At 48.2% G+C, this 10,776-nt stretch overlaps 1 protein-coding gene and 1 long non-coding RNA gene across 2 annotated transcripts in view; one reads left to right on the top strand and one right to left on the bottom strand.

Moving 5' to 3' along the window:
- Positions 1-10,563, top strand: part of LOC147096598 (uncharacterized) — a 35,990-nt gene extending 25,427 nt beyond the window's left edge. The window contains exon 4 of the long non-coding RNA XR_015074663.1: positions 10,328-10,563. This is a non-coding gene — a long non-coding RNA (uncharacterized LOC147096598). The remainder of the gene's footprint in view (positions 1-10,327) is intronic.
- On the bottom strand, positions 3,137-4,140 carry LOC147096599 (uncharacterized). Its single transcript, XM_085974187.1, has 2 exons — positions 3,595-4,140; positions 3,137-3,504 (listed from the first exon to the last, which is right to left on the bottom strand). Exons 1-2 carry the CDS (start codon positions 4,136-4,138, stop codon positions 3,137-3,139), a joined length of 912 nt encoding a protein of 303 aa, XP_085830313.1. The 5' UTR covers positions 4,139-4,140.
- Positions 10,564-10,776: the final 213 nt, after the last annotated feature.

Below are 10,776 nucleotides of genomic sequence, written 5' to 3' on the forward strand. Positions count from 1 at the left end.
TGTCTAAAAATGTTAAAATGACAAATCTAAAGGCATTGTATCTGAATGCACAAAGCATTCATAATAAGATAGATAAATTAGCAGCACAAATAGATGTAAACGGATACAATATAATTACGATTACAGAGACATGGCTGCAGGGTGACCAAAGCTGGGAGCTGAATATCCAAGGATATTCGATATTTAGGAAGGACAGGCAAAAAGGAAAAGGGGGTGGGGTGGCCTTGTTAGTAAAGGATAAAATCAGAGCAATAATGAGAGGATATTGGCTCAGGAAATCAAAATGTAGAATCCAGTCTGGGTGGAGCCAAGAAGCACTAAGGGGCAGAAAACATTGGTGGGTGTTGTCTATAGGCCTCCAAACAGTAGTGGTAATGTAGGGAATGGCATCAAACAGGAAATTGGAGATGTATGTAACGAGGGCACTACAGTAATCATGGGTGATTTTAATCTACATATAGACTGGCCAAACCAAATTAGCAATAATACTGTGGAGGATGAATTCCTGAAGTGTGTGTGAGATGGTTTTTTAGATCAGTACATTGAGGAGCCAACGAGGGAACAGGCTATCCTAGATTGGGTATTGTGCAATGAGAAGGGGTTAATTAATAATCTTATTGTGCGGGGTTCTTTAGGGAAGAGTGACCATAACATGATAGAATTCTCCATTAAGATGGAAAGTGAAGAAATCCAATCCGAAACTAGGGTCCTAAATCTAAACAAAGGAAACTACGAAGGTATGAGAAGTGAGTTGGCTATGATAGATTGGGGAGCTTCATTAAAAGGCATGATGGTGGCTAGGCAATGGCTAACATTTAAGGAATAAATACATGAATTGCAACAGTTATTGATGCGCCATCAATAACTCCAGAAGACTAAGAGTTAAACTTATAACAAGTAGGCTTTTATTAACAAAAGAATATGAGCATGCCTCTGCTGGTAGACCGATCCTTAAAGCCAGGGGGACTGGAGGTCAATCACCTTTATACCTGGGCTTAGGGGTGGAGCCAGGGGCGGAGCCAGCTGAGGCATGCCCAGACATGTTCTGTACAGGCAGATTAGTGGTTTACCACATTCACCCCTTGTTTAAAATGAGTCCGGCGGGGTGAAGTGTCTCAGAAGTTCATATAGGCAAGTCTCTCCGGGGGTCTTGTCTGCCGTAGTGATCGTCGTTGTGCCGGCTGCGGCGGTTCTTTTCCCGCGGCCGTTTCCCGCGTGGACCGGCGTGTCTTCTTCGTGGGTGCGGTGTCGGTGGGTGTATAAGGGTGGGTCACAGGGCCCTGGCGTGCCGTCTACTTGGGTTAGATGTGGATTCCCTTCTATGGGTGTGTCGTGGGTAATGGTAGTGGGTAATGGTAATGGGTAGTGGGTAATGGTGTTTTCGGTGGCACCTGAGGGTGCGAGGTCTTGTATGGAGACCGTGTCCTCCCGCCCGTCAGGATACGCCACGTATGCATTTTGTGGGTTGGCGTGGAGGAGGTGGACCCTTTCGACCAGGGGGTCTGTTTTATGGCTCCTCACGTGCTTCCTGAGCAAGGCGGGCCCTGGAGACGTCAGCCATGGCGGTAGCGATGTCCCCGAGGTGGATTTCCGAGGGAAGACGAACATTTTCTCGTGAGGGGTGGCGGTACAGAGTAGTGACCATATGGAGTGAAGCGCATCGGGGAGGACTTCTTGCCAGCGGGAGGTTGGGAGGCCTCTGGACTTTAAGGCTAGCATGGTGGTTTTCCACACTGTCGCGTTCTCCCTTTCTACTTGTCCGTTACCCCGGGGGTTGTAGCTGGTGGTCCTGCTCCTGGCTATCCCTTTTTTGAGCAGGTACTAGCGCAGCTCGTCGCTCATGAACGACGAGCCCCTGTCACTATGGATGTAGCTGGGAAAACCGAATATGGCGAAGAGGTCATTGAGACATTTGATGACTGTGGCGCTGGTCATGTCCGGGCAGGGGATAGCGAACGGGAAACGGGAGTACCCGTCAATGATGTTGAGGAAGTACGTGTTGCGGTCAGAGGAGGGGAGGGGCCCTTTAAAATCTACGCTTAGGCGCTCGAAGGGGCGGGTGGCTTTTATCAGGTGCGCCCTGTCTGGCCGATAAAAGTGCGGTTTGCATTCGGCACAGACTTGGCAGTTCCTGGTCATGGTCCTGACCTCGATGGAGTAAGGCAGGTTGCGGGCCTTAATGAAGTGGAAAAACCTGGTGACCCCCCGGGTGGCAGAGATCGTTGTGGAGGGCCCGTAGCCTATCGACCTGTGTGTTGGCACATGTTCCACGGGATAGGGCATCCGGGGGCTCATTAAGTTTCCCGGGCCGGTATAAGATATCATAATTGTAGGTGGATAATTCGATCCTCCACCGCAATATCTTGTCGTTTTTGATTTTGCCCCTCTGCTTGTTATTGAACATAAATGCTACTGATCGTTGGTCAGTAAGCAGGGTGAAGCGTTTACCGGCCAGGTAATGCCTCCAATGCCGTACAGCCTCCACTGTAGCCTGGGCCTCCTTTTCGACTGAGGAGTGTCTAATTTCGGGGCCCTGGAGGGTTCGTGAAAAGAAGGCCACGGGTCTCCCCGCCTGGTTAAGGGTTGCGGCCAGGGCGAAGTCAGACGCATCGCTCTCCACTTGGAAAGGGATGGACTCGTCCACGGCGTGCATTGTAGCCTTTGCAATGTCCTCTTTTATGCGGGTGAAGGCTGCACGGGCCTCTGCTGCCAGGGGGAAGGAGGTTGACTTGATAAGGGGCCGGGCTTTGTCCGCGTAATTGGGCACCCATTGGGCGTAATAAGAGAAAAACCCCAGACATCTCTTCAGGGCTTTGAGGCAGGGGTAGTTCCAGAAGGGGCGCATTCGGTCGGGGTCGGGGCCGATGACTCCATTTTCAAACACAGCCAAGGATAGCAAGGCGGGTGGTGCGAAACATACACTTTTCTTTGTTGTATGTCAAATTGGAGGCCATAGAGACCCGGTGGCGCGTGGGCATGACTGATAGGGAGTAGCGTCGCACCGTGTCGGGGTGGATAAAGCTCTCCGTGCTCCCGCAGTCAAATAGGCAGTTTGTTGCGTGACCATTTACCTTGATGTCCATCGTGGACCTGGCCAGTTGGTGAGGCCTGGATTGGTCCAGGATGATGGAGGCCATCATTGAGGTCGGTGGGTCGCTGTTGTACTCGCGCGAGGCAGTGGGGGAGTCAGGGGCCTGTTCCTAAGTGACGTCCAAGATGACGGCCCGCACCGCTCACACGCAGCTGGTGATGTCCAAGATGGCGGCCCGCACGGCTCACACGTGGCTGGTGGTGTCCAAGATGGCGACCTGCATGGCTCACACGCGGCGCTGCTGGAGTTGGTCGGTTTCGCCCTGCACACTTTGGCATAGTGCCCCTTCTTTCCGCATTTGGAGCAGATCGCGTCCTTCGCCGGGCAGTGTTGTCTGGGGTGCTTGGCCTGGCCACAGAAATAGCACTTTGAGCCTCTGGACATCGCAGCTGTAATTGGGCTGCAGGTGGGCCGTGGCGGTGGTGGCGTGGCGCAGGCCTGTGGCCTTACCGTGTCCCAAGATGGCAGCCCCCGCGACATCCACGGGGCGGGGAGGGCCGTATGGTCGGGGGGGTAGGCATCCATGTTTCGGAGGGCCATGTCCAGCGAGTTAGCAAGGGCCACAGCCTTCTGCAGATTGAGCCCACTTTGCTCTAGCAGTCTCTGTCGAGTGTAGCTGGACCTGATGCCGGCGACGTAGGCATCTCTGATTAGGTCATCAGTATTTTCTGCGGCCGTCACCGATTTGCACTTGCACTCTCGACCGAGGACTCTCAGTGCCCGTAGGTATTCGTCACCCGATTCCCCGGGTCGCTGTTTGCGGGTAGCCAGGAGGTGTCTAGCGTAGACCTCGTTGACTGGCTTAGTATATTGTTCTTTTAGTATCGTGATAGCGGCCGTGTAGGATACAGCGTCTCGGATAATCGAATATACTTGGTGGCTCACCCGTGAGTTCAGTACTAGCAGTTTGTCGGCTTCGGTCCTGACGGTAGTGCTGGAGGCCTGCAGGAATGCTTCGAAGCAGCTCAGCCAGTGCTCGAAGTTATTTGATGCATCCGCCGTTTGAGGGTCCAGTTCCAGGCGTTCCGGTTTCAGGATTTGCTCCATTTCAAAACCTTCTGTTAATAAAATCGATGCGCCATCAATAACTCCAGAAGACTAAGAGTTAAACTTATAACAAGTAGGCTTTTATTAACAAAAGAATACGAGCATGCCTCTGCTGGTAGACCGATCCTTAAAGCCAGGGGGACTGGAGGTCAATCACCTTTATACCTGGGCTTAGGGGTGGAGCCAGCTGAGGCATGCCCAGACATGTTCTGTACAGGCAGATTAGTGGTTTACCACAGTTATACATTCCATTCTGGTGCAAAAACACAAAAGGAAAAGCAGCCCAACCATGGCTAACAAAAGAAATTAAAGATAGTATTCGAACAAAAATGGCAGAGCAATTAAACAAATACTTTGGTTCTGTCTTCACGGAAGAGGACACCAATAACTTCCCAGAAATGCTCGGGAACCAAGGGTCTCGTGAAAAGGAGGCATTAAAGGAAATTAGTATTAGTAAAAAAATAGTGCTGGAGAAATTAATGGGACTGAAAGCCGATAAATCCCCAGGGCCTGATAATCTGCATCCCAGAGTACTAAAAGAGGTAGCCATGGAAATAGTGGATGGATTGGTTGTCATCTTCCAAAATTCTATAGATTATGGAACAGTTTCTGCAGATTGGAGGGTGGCAAATGTAACCTCTCTATTTAAAAAAGGAGGGAGAGAGAAAACAGGGAACTACAGATCGGTTAGCCTAACATCAGTAGTAGGGAAAATGGTAGAGTCTATTATAAAGGATGTGATAACAGGACACTTGGAAAATATCAACGGGATTAGACAAGGTCAACATGGATTTATGAAAGGGAAATCGTGTTTGACAAACCTACTGGAGTTTTTTGAGGATGTAACTGGTAGAATAGATAAGGGAGAACCGGTGTATGTGGTGTATTTGTATTTTCAGAAGGCCTTTGATAAAGTCCCACATAAACAGTTAGTGTGCAAAATCAAAGCACATGGATTGGGGGTAATACACTGGCATGGATTGAAAATTGGTAAACAGAGTAGGAATAAATGTTTTTTTTTCAGGTGGTGACTAGTGGGGTACCGCAGGGATCAGTGCTTGGGCCCCAGCTATTCACAATATATATCAATGATTTGGATGAGGGAACCAAATGTAATATTTCCAAGTTTGCTAGCGACACAAATGGGTGGGATTGTAAATTGTGAAGAGGATGCAAAGAGGCTTCAAGGCAATTTAGACAAGTTGAGTGAGTGGGCAAATACATGGCAGATGCAGTATAACGTGGATCAATGTGAAGCTATCCACTTCGGTAGGAAAAACAGAAAGGCAGAGTATTATTTAAATGGTGCTAGATTGGGAAATGTTGATGTACAGAGGGACCTGGGTGTCCTTGTACACCAGTCACTGAATGAAATCATGCAGGTGCAGCAAGCAGTTAGGAAGGCAAATGATATGCTGGCCTTCATTGCAAGCGAATTTGAGTACAGGAGCAAGGATGTCTGACTACAGTTATACAGGGCCTTGGTGAGACCACACCTGCAGTACTGTGTGCAGTTTTGGTCTCCTTAACTAAGAAAGGATATACTTGCCATAGAGGGAGTGCAGCGAAGGTTCACCAGACTGATTCCTGGGATAGCAGGACTGTCGTATGAGGAGAGATTGGGTTGACTAGGTCTGTATTCACTAGAGTTTAGAAGAATGAGAGGGGATCTCATTGAAACGTATAAAATTCTGACAGGGCTAGACAGACTGGATGCAGGGAGGATGTTAACCCTGGCTGGGGGGGGGTGTCTAGAATGAGGCGTCAGTCTCAGGATACAGGGTAGGACATTTAGGACTGAGATGAGGAGAAATTTCTTTATTCAGAGGGTGGTTAACCTGTAGACTTCTCTACCACAGAAGGCTGTGGAGGCCAAGTCACTGAATATATTTAAGGAGATTTGAGATTTCTATACACAAGGCATCAAGGGGTATGGGGAGAGAGTGGCAATAGGGTATTGAGATAGAGGATCAGCCATGATCGTGTTGCATGGTGGAGCAGGCTCGAAGGGCCGAATGGCCAAGTCCTGCTCCTATTTTTCTATGTCTGTTTCTAAATCATAGCATTTGTATGTAGCCTGGCGAAATGGAGCAGCACAGGACACGAACTTTCGTTTTTTGGGGTTTTTTATTCTGTATTAATAACTTGGGTCTAGGTTTAGGATGAAATTGTAAATACATAAAACACAGTCGATAAAATACGGCAGTGGCTTGCTGTAAAACAGAACATGAGGTAAACCACAGGTGCAGGTAGTTAATTAGCTAACAATCATTATACAAAACAAAACATATCATACCATACATTCGTATGTCCCGTTATCACTTGTTACCTCTTACAAGCAAACAGAAAGTATTAAACTCGTTCGAAACGTAGCCCCAAGGACTCAACAACAATTTTAACAAAGGTTAACACCAGCACATGGTGGGACAATCTGCAAGCATCCCCGTGATATCGAGTGATTTGGGAAACAATATCACTTTAAAACTATGTCTGGCTGCACTAAATGCTGTTTTAGTTGTACTTTACGCAGACTAAGTTCATTTCAAAAGTCATATTCACCCCAACTCTCCTCAGAGCACATCCCTCACGCTGGATCTAGAAAATGGAGGCTGTGAAGAAAGGGGAGGTTCCTTTGGCATCACATGGCCCTACCCCTAATCCTTTTCTCCTTTTTTCAAATTCTAAAGGGGAAAATGAACCGCGCCATCTAGTGGACTTAAATATTCACTGCATTTTCCCACTTGGCTACATTCTCCCCTGCTTTAAAGTCAACGTCCTCGGTGACTTAGCACCCGTTTTTCACTTCTTTTACAGCTTCTCGAAAAAATGCAGTACCCAGACTCGATAAAACATGAGAGAACACCTCAGGACTGAGTGAGACTGCATTACAGGCTGACTGAGGCAAGTGGTATGGGTTAGGGTTTACCCCAGCATTGGCTCTTTTAGTTCTACGAGGAGCCGGAATGGGTACCTCAACCTCAGTCCCACACTCAGAAGGATCTGAATGCTCTGGCTCAGAAACAGCCTCTGATTCCTGTACATCTTGGGCGTTACCAACAGGATCATTGTTTACTTTTTCCTCCTGAGTTAACTCTGGATAGGTGACTTCCTCTACCACAACAAACTCAGTATCAGAGGGCTCTGGCAACGATTCTGTCAAGAGTGACAGGGGGTACGGTGACAGGGGACTTGGTTCTCGTCCGCCTAGGCTCAGGGACAGGGGTAACACATGGCCTAAGATTAACTCTATGGACCCTTTTTAAAGGACCGCCCTCTACAGGCTCAACTGCATGTGTAGTACCCTGTACCTCCACCACTCTGTACACAGTAGGACCCCAAGCATCCTGAATTTTGTTCCTACCCAAAGGCCTGTGTCGTAAGTATACCAACTGACCCACCTCAATGGTTGGACAGTACACTTTGTCTTTGTTAAGTTCAATTCTTTGAGCTGATTTCTTTTCAGTGTACTCTCTTGCCCTTGCATGTGCCTCCTTCAAACGCTCTTGGTGGACAACCAACCACTCATGTTTCTTGTCTAACACTTGCTCCTGACCTAATAAAGCATCTACAGGAAGGTGTGGATGAACCCCGAAAAGCAGATAGTACGGTGAGTAGCCAGTCGTAGCATGGGGTGTTACATTGTAGGCATACACCAACTCAGATAAGTGCTCAGGCCAGCGGCGCTTCTTTTCTGGAGGCAGTGTACGCAAAAGATCATGTAAAGATCTGTTGAATCTCACATTGAGCATTTCCTTCTGGGTGGTGTGGGGTAGTGCGGGTTTTCTTTACACCATAAAGCTTACACAGCTCGGCAATGATTTCACTCTCAAAATTTCGACCTCTGTCTGAATGCAATCTTTCTGGGACCCCATACTTCATGAACCACTCTTTGAGAAGGACTTTTGCCGTGGTATCAGCCTTTTGGTCCCGAGTAGGGAAGGCTTGTGTGAATTTAGTGAAAACATCGGTCACCACTAACACATTCTCACGACCATCGGAGGCCGGTTCCAGCATGGTGAAATCTACAGCAACTACTTCAAGGGGCCGGGAGGCTAGGAATGATTTCATAGGGGCATGTATCTTGGGGTGGGGCATTTTTGTCAAAACACACCTCTCGCATTTCTTGACCCACTGTTCCACATCCTCATACATCCCAACCCAAAAACATCTCTGTCTCAAAAGGTTCTGTGTGCGCTCTATTCCCTGATGACCCATACGATCATGCACACCTTCAAGCACGACTTCTTTCAAACAAGAGGGCAGTAGTAGCTGGTGACATTCACCAACATGGACATCCTCGATTACACGGTACAACAAACCATCTTGCTCACAAATACGGGGCCACTGCTTTAACGTGGATAATACTAGCTTGGATAACTGCGACCTCTCCTTGTAAGTTGGCCTTCGCTGCTCACCCCAAAACTTCCTAAACACGCTGAGGGTGGGGTCTGTGTCCTGAAACTTACGTAGTTCCTCTTTAGAGTAACCGGGAAGTGTTGGTGTGTTACCCTGCAACTCACTACGCTCAGTACTTTCTTCTGCGTCCGAAACACGGATCTGTCTGACTTTACAGCACTTGACTCCTGCTGTCACTAAGTCTGGTCCTAGAGCTGTTCCCTTGTGAGTGACATTACATATGGCCACACAACCATCATAGTCTGCATCCCCACTGTCTGACTCGGGCTCCCCTGCTAACGGCTGCCTAGAGAGGGCATCTGCTGCTGCATTACAGCGGCCTGGGCGGTACTTGACGTCAAAGTCAAAAACAGCTAACTGAGCCACCCATCTTTGCTCAACAGCACCTAACTTAGCTGTAGAAAGGTGACACAGGGGGTTGTTATCTGTTATGACAGTGAACTTGGAACCTAGAAGGTAACCTCGAAATTTCTCTGAAACAGCCCATTTGAGGGCGAGGAGCTCTAGTTTCATACTGCTGTAGTTTCTGTCATTTCTTTCAGCATTCCGGAGCCTCCTACTGGCATATGCTATCACTCTCTTCCTATCTCCCTGCTGCTGGTGGAGGATGGCACCTAATCCTAGGTTACTGGCATCCGTCTCTACAATAAAAGGCTGAGTGAAATCTGCGTAACCTAACACTGGAGCACTGATCAGCTTTTCTTTCAGCTGTTCGAAAGCAGCTTGGCACGCAGCTGTCCATGAACCTTCAAACAACCGTTTTGCTTTTGCTGGGCTGTCTTCCCTAAGGCATGCATTGACTACGTCATGGAGAGGACCAGCTCGTTTAGAAAAATCCTCAATGAACCTCCTGTAATAACTACAGAAACCAAGAAATGACCTCAGATCTTTGACTGTACTGGGGACCGGCCACTTCTTTACGGCGGCAATTTTCTCTGGATCTGTCCCTATACCCTCCCCTGAAATTTGATGCCCAAGGAACCTGACTTCCTGCCGCAGGAAGTGACACTTTTCAAGCTTTACTTTCAAACCTGTCTCTTTCAGTCGTCTTAGAGCTGTCTCAAGCCTCTCTAAATGGTCCGGGAAGGTCTGAGAGAACACAAGGATGTCATCTAAATACACTAATAGGATGTGGAACACTAAGTCGCTCATAGTCGCTTGCATAAGTCGTTGAAAAGTCGCAGGTCCATTACAGACACCAAAAGGCATTCTGAGGTACTCAAAAAGGCCAAAAGGAGTTGTAAAAGCAGCCTTAGGCCTGTCACTTTCACGAACAGCAACCTGGTGGTACCCACTTGCAAGATCAATGGTCGAGAAGAACTTTGCACCATGAAGGGCATCAAAACTCTCGTCAATGCGGGGCAAAGGAAATGCGTCACGTCTGGTTTTTGAGTTTAGTTTCCTAAAGTCAACACATAGTCGTATGTCTCCATCAGTCTTACGAACTACCACTATGGGTGAAGCGTATGAACTATTGCTCTCCTGGATGACACGCTTTCTTAAAAGCTTAGTGATGTGGTCCCTCACCTCTTTGTACAGTGTAGGTGGGATACGACGGTATGGCTCTGTAACTGGTGCGTCATCTACCAAGTTAATCTCATGCTCAACTTTATCAGTGTAGCCTAGGTCCTCATCCTTAAAAGCAAATACTTCCGAATACCTGGCTAAAAGTGCACCTAACTGCTTGTTGGCCCTGTGTGCCACCTATGTGTAGTTTGTCCAAAAGCAACTGAATGTCTTGGTCTGTCATCTGTCCTTCTTTTCTGCCAACAGTTACTTCCTCTGTCAGCGGAGATGCGTTGAAATCGCACCTCACAGGAGTCCTTGTCTACACACTCTGCCTGAGTCGGAATACCAAGCCTGGTCCTGGGGCTTAACCACACATCCTCCTCAGAGAAATTTACCACCTGCACTGGAAATAAATGTCCCTTTGATTCAACTAGAGTGGGGACAACTACCAGGCCACCTGGCAATGGTGTGTTACCTGGCTCCAACAGCATTTTAGTGCTGCCACCTGACTGAGTTTTAAGTCCCTTTACATAGACTGTAGCTATGGAAGACGCAGGCACATGTAGAGCACCCCTACCAGCTACACGGACAGAAGATGACTTTGGAGTGATGTTACACTGTTGTACTTGCTGAAATGCTTCCCTCCAATCTGAATCCAACTTTCCCCCTAGAGTAGTGTCAAACTCAGCATGAACTAGTTGTCTGCATCGGCT

This window comes from Somniosus microcephalus, unplaced genomic scaffold (assembly GCF_052327205.1).
Source record: "Somniosus microcephalus isolate GS21.2 unplaced genomic scaffold, FLI_Smic_1.0 unresolved_chr1, whole genome shotgun sequence".
In the NCBI taxonomy this organism is placed as follows: Eukaryota; Metazoa; Chordata; class Chondrichthyes; order Squaliformes; family Somniosidae; genus Somniosus; species Somniosus microcephalus.

Coding starts and splice junctions, on each gene's coding strand:
- LOC147096599 (XM_085974187.1), bottom strand. CDS start 4,138: ATGGAGCAAATCCTGAAACCGGAACGCCTGGAACTGGACCCTCAAACG. Junction 3,505..3,594: donor GGATGCCTACCCCCCCGACC/ATACGGCCCTCC, acceptor CACCACCGCCAC/GGCCCACCTGCAGCCCAATT.